Source organism: Ambystoma mexicanum, chromosome 11 (assembly GCF_040938575.1).
Source record: "Ambystoma mexicanum isolate Mex_15411 chromosome 11, UKY_AmexF1_1, whole genome shotgun sequence".
NCBI lineage: Eukaryota > Metazoa > Chordata > Amphibia > Caudata > Ambystomatidae > Ambystoma > Ambystoma mexicanum.
The window spans coordinates 755,914,868-755,931,018 of record NC_090934.1 but is presented as its reverse complement, the minus strand read 5'-3'; the positions used below and the strand labels follow the sequence as shown (position 1 = coordinate 755,931,018).

General features: G+C 44.2%; 1 protein-coding gene across 3 annotated transcripts in view; it reads right to left on the bottom strand.

Annotated features, from left to right (window-relative positions):
• Positions 1–16,151, bottom strand: part of IRAG1 (inositol 1,4,5-triphosphate receptor associated 1) — a 1,278,759-nt gene that overhangs the window by 141,448 nt on the left and 1,121,160 nt on the right. For all 3 annotated transcript variants that reach the window (XM_069623652.1, XM_069623654.1, XM_069623653.1), the window contains 2 exons: positions 15,152–15,283; positions 2,599–2,740 (listed from right to left, as the gene is read on the bottom strand). In XM_069623652.1, coding sequence (XP_069479753.1) covers positions 2,599–2,740; positions 15,152–15,283 — 274 coding nt within the window. The remainder of the gene's footprint in view (positions 1–2,598; positions 2,741–15,151; positions 15,284–16,151) is intronic.

Here is a 16,151-nt window from a genome sequence, read left to right as displayed (position 1 = left end):
TGGAGGGTACTAGGATTTCCTTTGGATTGCCATAAAGAGCAGAGATGACATAGGAATGATCCACATGACAGGACTGGTGGGTGAAGATTGGCAATGAAGTCAACTTGTGGGTAACCGCTTTGTTGAACAAACATAATAAAAAGGACAGAGGGGTTTCTTGACCCTGTTCTCCTGAACCACAAACAGTGCTCCTGTAGAGAGTCAGGGTCCTGTCACTGGTCATGCCACCAGCATGTCATGGAGGCCATCCCAGTGCTCCAGCAGGCGGAAAGTCATTTACGTCAATGGAAGTGTTACTGGGGGGCATGGAAGATTGGATCTGAGGGACCGATTGGGAACTTCACGTGATGGGCCCCTAGGTGAAACACCTGCGGGAGAAGACGGCCCGCACCAGGACACAGATACAGGGCACAGCAAAGATTCAAAGCAAGATGAAGGCTGTGATGTTACTCTTGATGAGAAGATGAGGGTTGTTCAAAACCAGAGAGGACTGGGTGTGATGAGTGTAGTGATGCAGTAACCAGTTCAGTTCAGTTTTTGGTAAAGCAAAACAATGCACGATGCCGCTGAAAACAGATCAAATACATTGCACAAATCAATTAGCCAATAAAACCAGGTTAATAATAAGCATGTCAATGCCAAAAAATGGTAATGCAAATAAGTATGCCCATTTAAAACCATGCATCACTAATCCTTAATTACGAATATTCCTCTTTCTACTTGCCCATGGGAGAATGGAGGCACAATAACAGAGCAGATTTTAAATTCCTCACCCTTCAGTTATAAAAACAGGGATACAATAGTTTGACTCTTAGTGCTTGAAATGTAGTGCAGACAAGAAGAAGGCCATCAATGTTTCTTGTGTTAAGCGACCGGAAAAACATTACCCGTGATGAATACTCGAATATTTCCAAGAGGCTGTAAAATAGGACAATGTTACAATCCCAAACCGAAACTTCACCAAAGTGTACAAACCGATGGGGGCAGGGGTGGGACTAAGCTGGTATAAATAGGGCTGGCAGCCGGGAGCAGGATCTGCCAGCAGATATGTGCCAACCACAGTGCCCGGTTTATTGTCTAGTTAAGGCCATCCAGGGCCAGTAACTAGTGCACAGTCATCACTTCAACCAGCAAAAACCATGGGGGATATACCACAACCCAAACAGCCCCACGGAAACCATTCCTTCCTTCATATGGGCCAGCCATGGCAGTGAGAGTCAGCACTACAATGATAAAATGTGCCGAAATGTCACCATGTATATATTGGGTTAGTCAAGGTACTATCTCAGCTATCGAGGTAATGACGAACCTGCACACTAAAATAGCCAGAAGTCAATTTCAGGCTAACTTGCATATTAACATTTCGTCAATTGCAATTCTCCAAGGGGAATTACTTCGATTGTGTCTATATTTTCAAAAGAAAACGATGGACGATAATGAAAACGATGGACGATAATGAAAATATGTTTCTCTTTTCAATAGTCACTGAGGGCTGGAGTGTTGTAGATAAAGCGGTGCAGCTTCACTCTGGTGACGCTGCACACCCTCCAGGAAAAAGCTGTGCGATTGGACGAAAACAACAATGAGGCTCTGCAGATACAGCATATAGTCTGCCATCTTCCATCATGGTGGAGTGGTACAGCGCGTGTGGCTGCCTCTTGCTGATGCTTTCCCGGTTGTGAATGGGTTGGTGAAGCAAAGAGACTATGCTGAAAGATTGTGTTTACATTATGTGGGCAGTCTGCCCTTGGGATTGCACTGGTGTAAGCACCATTCCCTAGTTCACCCCACATTTTTTTCCCTTTCTGTGGTGAGTTCCTCATTAGGGCAAACTAACACTTAAAGAATTAGAAGAAAAAGGATAACACAATGTTTAGTTCTTTGGACACAGAACTGACTTTTAAGCAATAATACATCGTTCCCAGGTCCCTGGGCATCTGGCGGGCAAATAGCATGAATCATAAATATCTTTTAACCATTCCAGTTCTCTTAGATTTAAAGACTGGCAATATTGAACCTTCTCAGTCAGTAGGTAAAACAAGTTCCCTTTAGTCTTAGTTGAACATGTGACAGAAGTAGCTGGCTACAGTCCCTTTCAACTTCAGATGGGACTTAAACTCACATCCACCAGCATTTGGTATCAATGACGACCTGCCAGGATGCAACATAAATGCCTGGCTTCATTAAACCAGAGCTGGCAACGTGAACTACGACTACCAGCATGCAACAGGAATGACTTGTCCCTCTCCTTGACTAGAGCATAAATGACTGCATCCGTTCCTTAGACTTGAACAGAAGCAACTGGTTTCACTTCTCTTAGCTTCCACATACAAGGACTTCCTTCACGCCTTGGACACGGGCAACTGACTTTATAATTTCATGTTTTTCAATTTAGTAACTAACAATCTATGTTACACCTCAACTAGTCCAACAGGCTTTAATAATAAATATAAAATACATCTCACCAAGCACGGGAAAATGCCGACATGCACAATTGTTTAACAGGGCTATATGTTCTTCTGAGTATGGCATGGACGCATGTGAACTGTTCTTGCCCCCATGCCTGTTACAGCCATTCATTGAAACATTTGCATTTACCAGAACCGCTGTAGCTGCGCGTGGAATTCTGATTGGCCAATTTCTTGTACTCTGTCAGTTCTGCGTGGTCCTTCTCATACGTCCTCTTCAGATTCTCCACGTACTGCATCATGACTTCTGTGGCCTTCGACATCCTCTTCTCCTGTAGAAGATACAGCATTAGAAGACCATGCCAGCTTCTACTAGAGAGCTGTTTATAAGCACAACCAGAGCAGTGCCTACGGAAAAGGAGATTTACCAATGATGTGAAAGTTTAACCCTAAAGATCTAATCCTACAGAAACCTGCATCGAAAAAGCGCCATAACGAGCACACCCCATGAACATGTATTTAAGGCTTAAAGCACAAGCACATTTCAAACCAATGGAATGTGAAAGTTAATGGCGCCGAAAACCCCATTGAACCTTACAAAACCAAATAGGATCCTCATTGTCTCATCTCAGGCAGTAGTATAAGCCGACTGCCTTTTTTGATCTACCCTAAGTCTCTTCAAATCCACATGCGCAACCCCAAAACCTTGTCACTGAGTGCTGCTTTATTCAGACTCCTTGGGCCTGATTCACAAAAGGTTTTTGAATGTGGGTTTCCCATAGGAAAATCAGGCCCCTTTACTTTTATTCAGTCGACGTGCCGAGAGTCTACATGTGCTCTGTTGAATTGGTTTATGTGGCAATGGTAACTAATTGTATTTGCCTGTGGTGGGTGGCATTGAGTACAGCGTACGCCTTTATTGCTTTTGTGAATACCCCCCTCCTTCATACCTTTCCAGAGCAGTTGGGTGCTAGAAGCGCTTGAAATGGTAATCACAGCATATTCTTGGCAACTTTTGATGGTCATACAAAACATCCAATTGAGCCTATTGGCAAGTGTGTATGCGCACGCGCACGCGCACCCATGTGTGTGCAAGTTGTGTGTGTGTGTGTGTGTGTTTGAAAATTCCAAAATGCCACTCGTTGTCGTCTTCTGAAATTATGTGGTTTGTCATGTCTTCAAAATGCAGAATAGTAGTTGTTTCCTACGGTCTCCGTTATCACCTTAATGTTGGCATCTCCAGTGTGCACAGCCCTCATAGTATCGACCATTCCAAGCATGAGTGGTAGCATTAGGATTCCCAATGGTTTGTTCAGGGGTATGATGTGAGCATTGGAAGAGCCCAATACAAGAAACAATTGCAATGCAACATTCGAGGTCGAATGTTCCACTTATAATGTGAACTTTTAGCACTGATTCGGCAAGAAACAGAAAAAGGTCAAGTGCAGGAAATCCAAATTGATGTAGGTAACGGGAAATTCTGCGTGCATCTGATAACCATTTCAGGGGAAACAAAAAGCTAATAAATAGCGATAAAAGATATGTGTGAAATTTATTGAAATCAACACACCGTTCTTTACTAAGTAACATTTTCAGCCTGAACAATTAATCTCCATTTTAGCTTTCTCATACAGAATTGAACCAGAGGATTATTTGTTCATGGATCAGAATTTATAAAGGAAATCTCTATTAAATGAGCAGTGTGAGGCAAGTGTGAGCCAAGTGTTAGTGTCTGTGGCTGCTTCGAAAACTGAGGATGTTTGAGGATTTGTGCTCTGTGATATATTAATTTCTGCCTGTGCCTTTAACTGACAGAAGACCCGCCCACCTGACCACCATCATCGCCGCGCAAAGCATGCGCGAAGTGTGAACCAAATATTAGTGTTTGTGATTGTGCCTGGTCTTGGAGTTGAGCATAGTGGAGTTGAGCGGGCAACAGCAGGAACTTGCTCAGAAGGCAGCAAGGGAACATGTACAATCTTCAAAGTAAGTCAACACCGTATGGGTGGCCAAGTAACTTGTTGGCGGGTCAGTCTGTGACGGCTGATGGTGGGAAAGTTGGACTAATCAGCAGTGATAAAACTGACTGTGAGGAAGTGAATGCCTCCCACAATGAGGTCTTCAGTATCACCGTGACTGTGCCATTGTCCCCAGGCATTTATGATAACATGGCAGTCTGCCGCAAACTGTGGGTGACAGGTGCCGCTCTGGGGAAGGCATTTGTATGTAACTCCAGCAAGGGAGAGAGGACTCACAATCAGGTACCTGTATCAGAGAATCCCAGGCTAATGTGGTAATCATACCCTCCAGCGATGGAACACAACCATCTAAGGGTTTCTCCTCCATCAGAGGCAGTGTTTCAAGAAAGGGATGTCTGCATCACAGAGCAACACGAAGCCTCGCAGCTTATGAGGGAGGCTTTGCCGAACAATGGCCCTCACAAGGATCAATGTTTGGAGGTTCAAATGGAGTGATGTGCAGCACAAAGTCAATGCCTTGGTTCAATTTATTCCAGATCCAACCAAAATTGGAATAATGGTGCATTCTGGGAACTTGTCCAAGAAGGGACTTTGTGCATCGCTGAGAGGTGATGGGGTGGAAGCGACCTCCAATATTTGCAAATGAATAGCCTCACAAAAGAAAATGTATGCTTTCTATAGGTTCGTCCAGGGGATGGGCGGTCCCTGCACTAGCACAAATCTAAGACCAGCTGGCATAGCCAGAACGTGCAATGACAAGGGCCCAAATTTGATCCGTGACCAGAGCTTAATGGACATGGAACTACTGGTGGAACAGGATCTAATAATATCTAGAGAAAATAGTGGGGGATGGAGGTGGATCTCAATGTACTTATTCTGGTGGACCCTCCCCTTTCTTTTCTTACGGAACATCTAAGTAGTCCGATCCCTGCTGATTCTGGTGATCATGAGGGGGGCATCATCCTTCACTAGACCCTCCGAGAACTGGATGACTAAGTCAGGTTGACTGCACCTGAAATTTCTGTGCTAAATATTGTCCTCAGTTCTTTCTCTACACTATATGACCATATAAGGTTGGAATTGACGATGCATACATTGCAACTTAGTGATATCAAAATCAGTCTTGAGGACATACAGACAGAGATGAAAAAGTTAAATGTGAGGGCTTTTACTCCTAATATACTGATATTGTTGACCCCCATCAACAAGCGTTCGTCGGTGGATGCTCCCTGTGGTGGCAAATAATTCTCCCGTAATGTCTTTGGCCGCTTCCACCTATGTGAGACGTCATTGTCTTCAGAGGCTCCCATGGTGGCACGGGTTGATAACCCTCTTGAAAAGAGTAATGCCAACCCAGCTATAGGCAACCCATTAACTTCCCCCGTTTTATTAGCAGCTCCCAAAGTCATCGGGCTGAATATATCGGGAAAGGGCAAGGGGAAAAAGAAATGCAATTCTGGGTTGAGGACATTTTTTAGCAATATACCCTTGTCGCAAGACACAGCAGTTGCAGCTCAAAAGGGGGCGCAGTCGTCCATGGCACCCAATGTCGAGGGTCTGAATGATTCTAAGTAAGTAGCGTTGTGGAAAAAGGGATGACGCATGAAATGGGTACCCAGACGATGGTGATGAATTAGGGTTCTGTGACCAAAGACAGTACGATAGTTCGGTGGGACCCTATATATGCACAGAATAAGAGCGCAGTCACTCCTGTAATATGGGCATGTGCTATAGTCGACAAAGATGTGGGGGTGAGTAGTGTTAAGAGATACAAAAGTGGAACCTGGGAGTCAGTATGTGAGCGTTAGCAATAGCTTGCATTTTGGGAACGGAACACAAAAAATGGTTGGATCCGACATACAAGCTTTAGAGTCAAGGGGTGTCACCCAGAAGTCTAAAATTAGCGCACCTTGGACCCAATGTTTGGAACCTGGGAGTACAATGCATGAGGAGGGTGTTATTGGTGTGACCACCTCTCCGTCCAATCAGTGTGGAGATGAAAGACCTTTTGTTCCCTCTCTATTGGTGCCAGCAGTTGTCACTCAATAGGGGATCAATCCTTATATTGGCAAGATTGGTCGAAAAGGTTTAAGCTGGAATATATGTTTACACCAGACAATGAAGTACTATTAAATTGTACTAACATTTTAAAACTGTTTCATGAGATTCCCCAACTGCTACTGCTCAGTACAAAAGACATTGGGGGTCATTACGAGTTTGCTATTAGCTCCATGGCTGCCTCCAAACCCGGGTCCGGTCTCGCTGAATGGGGACTTATCGGGTCATTCCGACCTTGGAGGACCCCGTAAGTCCCCATTCAGTAAACCATTCCCCATTCCCATTTGAGCCCCCATAGGGCTCAGTGGGAATGGTGAAGGCGCTAATATCGGACCCGCAAATTGCGGGCCCGTTATTAGCTCCAAGGTCCCTTAACGGGTCCCGCAAAGAACGGCTGGTCAGACCAGCCGTTCCTGCTAGGACCCGGTAAGTGACCTCGGAATAGGGCGGTAAGGATTTACGGGCACCGGCATCCTTACCGGTGCCCCTAAACCCTTACCGCCCAACTCGGAATGACCCCCATTGAGAGGATCTTTTTCTTTGATGATAGAATAACTGATGTTGTTCATTTTGACTTTTCCTCAAAGCTAGTAGTTAATACAGTAATGAGGGAAATGGATTCCTTATGGCTCCTGGGGTACAATCTAACCCCAGTGCATGGGGATTGTAGTAGAAAGAAAGACGATGGGGGTCATTACGACCCAGGCGGTAAGTTACCGCCTGGGTCGTACCTTTACCACCATGGCGTAAACTACGTTTACGCCATGGTGGTTGGCGGACTTACCGCCCCATTCCGAGGTTGGCGGGGCGGTAAGTCCCCAATCCCCATTTACCCTTCCCCATTCCCATTTTTGCCCCATAGGGCATAATGGGAGTGGGGAAGGCGTTAATTACGCCACCGTAAATTACGGTGGCGTAATTAACATCAAGGTCCCTTAGCGCCATGGATTTTAACACCTGCTAAAAGCAGGTGTTAAAACCTCCATGGCGCTAAGGGACCTCGGAATCAGGCGGTAAGGGTCGGCGCTGTTTACGCCGCCGTAAACCCCTTACCGCCTGAGTCGTAATGAGGCCCGATGATTTCTTATCTTACAATGAGGAATTTCAGTCTGGCTTTTCAGACCCTTGTCAATAACCTGTTCCCTGGACTCCAAGAAAGAGTAGCCAAAAAATGTAACAGTGGGGGCACCATCTATAAGAACAAAGTCAATAATTGGTTACAGCTTCCGCAATTGCTTATTGGTGGTTTAAGGAAAATGCGAGACCAGGGGACAGGGCTTTAGTTATTTTTAAGGAGGTCTGGAACTTTTCTGTGCTGAGCTGGAACACCAGGGGGTTTAACAGGTTTATGGGTAAGTCAGTGGAAAGTATAGCCCTTTTACAGTGCAACTTGATTATGCTTCAGGAGGTTTGGTTGACTAATTGTATAAGTATGGGCGGCTACACTACCAATATTGGCAGGGCTGGCCGTCCATCTGAGAGACTAATCACTGCCGTTAGCAATGTTCTTTTGAAAGATCATGAGATTGTGTCGGATGGAACCTATGGTATATTCGCAGTGAAAATTGTTCTGAAAAATATTCTGTCTGAATCCACTATGTTGTTATTGAATGTGTACAGTAACCCCTTGTGTTCCACCTTAGTGACTTTTCTATCTGAGCTATCAACGTTATGTGAAGGGTTTTTGGCTGAGGATGAAGGTCCGTAAATTGTATTATCAGGGGATCAAAATGCTGAATGCATTTCTGGACGAGAGACAGGCCTAGCTAAGTAAGTTTTGGGTATCACTACTACAAAGAGGTCAATTTTAGATGGAAAAAGGTGGAGGGTTTGCTTTGATGCAAGGAATCTAAAAATTGCGAATGGCTCTTGATATATTGGCTGCACCGACTTCGAGAAACAGAACTAAACATCTTGTATTTACTTTTTGGTAATGTATGAAATATATAGTGGATTCCTGTGTTGAGTTTTGCAAGTCTATGTGAAAAGGACGATCAAACTCGCCCTTGGCATTTAAGGGGTTAAAGGTACTGAACACAACCTTGAATGATCATAACCCGGTGGCAGCTAAATTTAGTTTCACTGTAAAAGCAGACCTGAATGTGAACTGCAGAGATATTTTGGTAAATGTGGGTGGTAATAGAGTTGCGAGAAGGATAATCAACATTCAAAAATGCAATAATGATGTGAATTGTGTTAATGTAACTAGCTTGGAAGGGATGAGTTTCTATTTGAATTTCGACAGATTTGCACTTTTCTTGGATAGGTTTGTGCTTTGCGGGAGTATGTTGAGGCCACTCATCCTTTAAATAAAATAGTGCAAGCTTGAAAGAAAGAGTTACTCAGAAGTATTAGGGGGTTATCCAAAATGATTGTTGATAAATTGTTATATAGACAAGAGGTAAGAAAACTGAAGCAAATGCATAAGAATTGGTGTAAGTGTTTTAGGTTCTCCCAGCAGTAATGGGAGGGTGAACGAATATACTGGGGAATAATTATCATAATTTTTGGATGGTTATTAATAACCTTATAAAACCGCAGAAATTCAATCAGCATAGTCCAATATGAGAAGCTGCTTGGGAACAACATTTGAAAGTTTTGTAAAGGCGGTCGGAACAGTCTTTTACCTATTGTAAGGCTGTATGAGTAAGAGATCGACACATTGGAGGCATGTTCATTGGTATAAATATGAATGAAAGAAAATGAGGGCTGAGGAAAAACACCCATCTATTCCTAATACTAAGAGGAGTTTCCCTGTCTCAAATGAATACCCTAAGGAGTCTGTCAGGATGTTCAAAGAAATAAAGTCCACTGTTATGTGTCAACACCTATTGCCAACCCTTACACTAGGAACTCAAACTAAAGTGAATGGGGATCTTCATCTGGATGTGTAATTCAAAGAGTTTGTAAAAATAAAGTTCAATAACAGGTGCAAAGAAATAAACTACAGAAGGACCAACAGAATGCCTCCCTTCTCTTGACTTTTTACAGTGTTGACAACCCCAGAGGGAGTGACTCCCTTGCCCTGGTTTCTTTTCAGTTTCTTCAAAGTGCCAAGACAATTCCTCCCTTCTCTTGGTTTTTCTGTAGCGTTCACAGTGCTCATCAACACAGGCGGGAATGATTCCCTTTGCCTCGCTTCTTTTCAGCTTCTTCACAGTGGCAAGAGAATGCCTCCCTTCTCCTAGCTTTTTATAGTCGTCACAAAACACCAGGGTGAATGACTCCCTTCCACTGGTTTCTTGTCAGCATATTCAGAGTGCCAAGAGAATGGCTCCTTTCTCCTGACTTTTTATAGTGTTCACAACACACCAGGGGGAATGACTCCCTTCCCAGGGTTTCCTGTCGGCTTCTTCAAAGTGCCAAGATAATTCCTCCCTTCCCCTGGCTTTTTATATTGTTCACAAAACACCAGGGTGAATGACTCCCTTCCACTGGTTTCTTGTAACATTTTTGGGTTCGCAGCCAACCTGGGTTACTTCTCTCCCAGGTACTTTGACTATGAAGATTACTTCTAACGTCATGATTTTCTTTATGGGTGTGGATCCCAGACTCACACTTGCTGCTTTCTACATTTAGTCCACCTGGCATAGTAGTCTGCGAGGAATGGTGACTATGATGATTACTTGGGAGGCTTGACTGCGTTAATGGGTGCAGGTCCCATACTCACACTTGTCTCCTTATGTATTTAGTTCACCTTTATACTAGCCTGCCAGGTACTGTGACTGTGATGAATGGTTTGGATGCTTTCTCGATTTGTTATGGTTTCACTGTCGGGGTCCCAGACCTGTGACTCTTGCTTTCATCCTGGTTAGAAACTTCTACATCATTGTCCTTGTGCTTCCCTATGCACCTGCGTGCCTGTTTCTATGGTCTGCTGTGCTCTCAGGGTTTCTGTGAAGCTTCGGGCCTGCCTCTGTGTTTCTTCCTCTGTCAGCGTCTCCCAGTTGCTTGTGGTGGCTCCGAGAGGGAGATTTCTTTGCAGTCGTCATGCTTCCTGTTCCGCATGCTAGCCGTCACCATGAGATGCTCTTTACCAGTCCTTCCACACCAGAAACCCCTTACGGGGGTGTGCTGCCATTGCACCGTCCTTATCTGCCTTCTCTCCACTTCCTTCTTGTCTGACCTCTCGGCTTCCCGAGGGAGGGCTTGACATTGGTCTGACTCCTTCCTTGGTTTTTATAGATAGATCAGGTCGATTTTTACTAGACTGTTCTTTCAGCTTCGGCATGGTGATCTGCATCACTTAGCTCCTCTCCTTCATTGCAGTACCTTTCATGTTATTTTCTTCAAGGTTGTTCTCACTCTTCCTCGTCTCAGTCTTACAAGTATTGTAAGGAAGGGGCCATTTTCTACCTCAAACAGATACTTGTAAGAGAAGAGGGACTGGGTTAGAGGGTGAGGGGGGGAGCAAAGCGGTAGTCACATACCACGCTCTCCCTACACAGTCGTCTCTCGTCCCATAAGGGATTTCACCACACATGTGATCCTCCCATGGTGCACCACTCGAGAGGGTCGGCTGGACTGCTACTGCACCCCCTGACTGCATGGGAGGGGTCCTTCCCCATGGGAGAAGGGACAAGATCCAAGGACCCATCACACTATAGACCTTTGGAAGGGCCAGGGCCTCTGAATATTTCAATTGTATTGATGGGAGTTTCTCGAACTCCAGGAGGCTGATTCGAATGGCTAACAAATGCCTTACTAAAATCTGACCATAGGCTTTGGGCTACTCTCCTGTTTATTGAATTTTCCACTCAATTTGTTGGGCCGTGACACTAACATTTTTGTGGGGATGGATTTGGTGAAATTGGAGTCTTGGGTTCAAGCTGTAGGGCATTTTGCATAAATACCAGGTTTTAAAAGAAGGCTGTCCACTACCCTTAATGGCTTTATTCTGGGCTGTATACAGAGGCGAGTCTGGGAGGTTGAGTCTTACCCTTTCTATGTTATGGCAATTGACTTCTCCCAGGCTTTCGATTCTGTTAACCAGACTTTACTATGGGCCAAATTAAGAGACTGGGATATCCCGCGTCACTTCTGGGAGTTAAAATTCACTTGCCTGATGACAGTATTTTGGATTAAGGCAAGGGTGAGTGTTGGCCCCTTTTCTGTTCAATTTATACCTGTCATATTTGGGGGAACATTTGCAGTCAGCAAGCTTTGTGCCTCCCAAAATACATGCTCTACCAGTCTGGAAGCTTACGTACGCAGATAATGTCATCCTCTTAGATAGGACACAGGTGGGATTGCAGCTTCTGGCCGGATCTATGGAGATATATGGCTTAAAAAATGTGCTTTTAATTAATGACAAAGATGCATATCATTAGGTTCTGCAAGAATGGTAAGAAAGCAATGGGTTTCAAATGGACTCTTAATAATCATCCTCTGACACCTAAACCAACATATTTGGGCTTTGTCTTGGAAGCGACATCCAATCGAGGCCCTATGGTAGCTCGTGTGATGGAGAAAGTCAGTCAATTAGCAGCTCAGATGAAAAGAATACTTGTACAGATCTGCCATTTCTCATTGGTGCCGCTGATAAATTCCAGCTTTAATATATGGTATGGAGATTGGTGACCTGACGAGAAGTATAACCTGGGATAGGGTTGAAGCTAAATTGTGATGCAAGGTCTTAAGCCTGCTAGACTGTCTCCGTGTGGTGGCTTTGCGATGAGAATGAGGGCTTGTATCCATATTCTGTCATCTGGAGTGGAAAATCTTACGACTATACCGATTGTTGTTAGATCCTCATCTGGCCCGACTATATATAGACCTCAAAATTCAATGATGCAATGATGTGGATGAGTTTTGGCCCTTAAAGAATTGGCAGAATCTATTTTATTGGAATGTGGTGAGAATGTGGGAGAGTTGATCTCTAGTCCGAGCATTGTTAAGAAATGCCTTGGAAAGCAGACTGGTGACAAACAATTGATAAGGCAAGGGCATATAAACTCTACAAAAGCCCATACATTTTGAATAAACCGCTGGGAACTTTGCCCGCTTACTTAAAAAAGTTCCAGAACAGCTATTGGTGTGACCAGTTCCTTAGATTCAGATTGAACATGCTTTTAAGAGGGGAAATTAGACCTTATAGATCTAACCCCAAGAATAGGGACAAGGGTCTTAGTAACAACTGTAAGGATGCGACTATGCTGCAGACAAGGGACCATGGGCCTCATTACGGGTTTGTCGGTCTGGATACTATGGTACTGGTAAGCTTGCCAGTACCGTTGTATCCGGACCAGCAAACTCCAAGTTGTGCTCGCGGGTACCTTTCATTCCACCGGGTCTGACCTGGTGGAATGAAAGGCCCCCGCGAGCACAGCATTTCGGATGCACAGGCCCCGTTGATAACAGTGCCTGTGCACCCGGCTTCCCTGTTCCCATTGAGCCCTATGGGGCTCATATCGGAATGGGTAAAAAAAAGATTCTGGCGCCCAGGAATATGCAAATACCGGGTCCGGCCAGGCTGTAATGCCGCGGTAATTGCCCATTTCTGGGTGCCATAAAGAATGCAACTCCAAATAATTGCAATTAACTGCCATTAACGATTATTTGGGGTATAAAAATGGGGTGATCGGTAGAAGTGGGGTTGCAGTGGAGTGTGTGGCTCAGTAAATTTCTAATGCTGAGTGGGAGGTGGGTCGAAATGACACATAATCAAGTGTATTAGCAACATGCGTCTGCACTTTTGAGTGAAGGGCGTTGTTTCAGTTTTACATTCGGTTAGCCATACCATTAAAATGTGCCATTGCGGGATCCGTCCATGCACACCCTTTATTCACCTCACATCATTGCATGCTGTAGGATAAAGCCAGCAATATCATTTTGAGATAACAATTCAAAGGGTGATTTGGCCTATGCCTACCCCTTTGTATTCAGAGGAGCTTTTGTAGATGAGGTAGACAGATTATCTATATACGGAACTAACCAGGGCTCCACAGACTAGGAACTGGCTGTTTCTCCTGGCACAGACCATCTCTTATCTTTATGTTAAATGTTAAAGGTATTTGTACCGCGCACTGTCACCAACAGAATTGGTCCCCAGGCGCTCTGGCGGATCTGTAAATGATAAGGGAGGGGATTGGTTAGTAGGGTGAAGAGGGAGTAGGATAGTGAGAGGAGTGGTGTTCTGTTGACAGCTTCAACTCGGTGTACACCGGGTGCTGAGCTTTGGTGCGGGTATTGGATCGGTGTCAGTCCGCGTGTGCTGTTGCTCCGGCTTATGTGTTGTTGCAGTCTTGTGAAGTGCGTGCGGCTTGTTGTGCGAGAGATGGTTGTGTGAGTTTTTTGAGTGAGATAAGTATGCAGAGTTTGAGCTTATATTGGTTAGTGGGTTACATGACCTTTAGCATGCTAACATGTCTAAGTGTGGCACTTGTTGGCCTTCACATGTGGGCATGCCTACATTCACAGTCTTTTCTAGGTGCGGCGCAGGCTAGTGTTTAGAAATCTGTCTAGGTGTGGGCATGCTAACATTCCTAACTTAATCTGGATGCAGCGCAGGCTGGTGTTCACAATTCTGAGTGTGGCACATGCTATCATTCAAGTTTCATCTAGGTGCGGGCATGTTATCCTTCAATCAATCCTATCTAGATGCTACGCAGGCCAATTGTCCACAATTCTAAGTGTGGCCTGTGCTAGTCTTCACGTTTAGCGTAGGTCCGGCATGCTAATATTCAGAGTCCTATCTAGATGCGACGCAGGCTAATATTCACAAATCCAAGTGTGGGCATGTTGACATTCAAGTTTCACCTAAGTGCGGGCATGCTAACATTCAAGGTCCTATCTAGATGCGACGCAAGCCAGTATTCACAATTCTATCCAAGTGCGGGCATGACAACATTCAAAGTTCCATCCAGATGCGATGCAGGCCAATATCCACGACTCCATCTAAGTGTGGCCATGCTTATATTCACAATCCTATCTAAATGCGTCTGCCGGTCTGGATATGGTCTGTCCGGTACGTACGAGTGGGCAAGTCACTAGAAGGCTTTCGTCTGGGTCTAAGTATGTGATCAATCTCTGGAGCCTTCCTTTAGTGGCTATTTTCCATGATATCTTATGCTCCCCCTAATCTTGGCTATCTTTTCCATCCACACCGTGCTCGCTAAAACTTCCTCAAAAGTTCCTCACTATATATATATATATATATATATATATATATATATATATATATATATATATATATGTATATATATATATATATATATATATATATATATATATATATATATATATATATATATATACCCGTGCTTGTCATCCCATATTTCCTAACTACCATTCAGATCTCCTTGCAGCCAGTATTGCTTCCATGCTAAAATGTGCCAGGAGAAAACTTGTACAGATGTTTGCCGATCAGAAAAGGACATCCCTCTATGATCGTGTGTGTCAGATGCAAGTTCATACTTACTGGACGAATATGGGTATATTTATTATGTGAAGGTTGATTGGATGGTCGATTGAACTTAGGTAGGGCTAAATTGGGTAGGAGAGTTTGATTCCAATACAAGAGGAGCACAATGATTGCCAAATTAATATTACACCAGTTTGCCTTGCAAAGTGTACAGAAATCTCTGGGCCTTGAGAGGCAATCCAAAAATAGCAGTTTAAACACGCAGGTTGTCCTCATACATTCGTAACATTTTAAAGCAGCACAGTAGGTCACCTGCAAATGATCTGGAAGAGTGGAGCACTTACCTGGCGTACTGCGCCCACCATTTCAGCGCGACTGGAGAGCCTGGCTGTTAGGCGATGCAGGACAGCAACGTCTTCTAGCAACTTCTGATAGGCATCTCTGTGATCCGAGTGCTGCCAGAGAGAGGCTGACGACTGAAAGGAGTAAATGGGGACAGCATAAAAACACCTATGCGCACAGAGTCATCACAATTACTACACTTACTGGTGCTCCAACAGAAAGGTCTGATTCAATCGGAAAATGGTTAATTGTTAACTTGAATTTTCCTAAGGCCCCCAGAAGAGAAAGGCATTCACACGCCCAATGTGGAATATTCCAAATAAAGGACGAAGCTGCATCAGAATAACTAAGCATGCTGCTGTCCATAGAGGACACCAACCTGCCAACTGCCCCCAGGCCCCAGCCTACCACTGAAATAACCCGTGAATTGCGGTCCTCTCAACATGCACAGGATAGATTTATATGTGCACCAAACTATATGTGGACTCACGAGACCTACCATAAGTCAATTCACACCAATAGGACAATGGCGTATGCATATTTCTATAACACTGGTTCTCTTTCCAGTGCCCTATAGATGTATTTACATATATCCAGTGGGAAAACATTGTTAAAAGGACGTTGTGGTTAAGTTGCACTAATAAAAACAGATGAAATTAATTGAAAAAATATTTGTTAAAGGGAGGATATGGCTGCAGGTAAAATTGAAAAACCAAAGAAATTCATTAGTTATATAGCAAGCTGTACAACCAGAGCTCGCACCACCGCCATGCACTGCTAAGTCTAACACCAATGACATAAAAGATGACATCACAAATGGCATCATCAATGACATCACTGATGACATCACATAAGACACCACTCATTCTGTAACAATCCTAGTGGAACGTTCCTACAAGGGGTTCTGTTTAGAGTGTTGCTAGCAACATATGAAAGGACATCGGGATGCCTCCATGTAGCACAAAATGTAGTTAATGATTTTTTGTTAAAATAGTAATTACA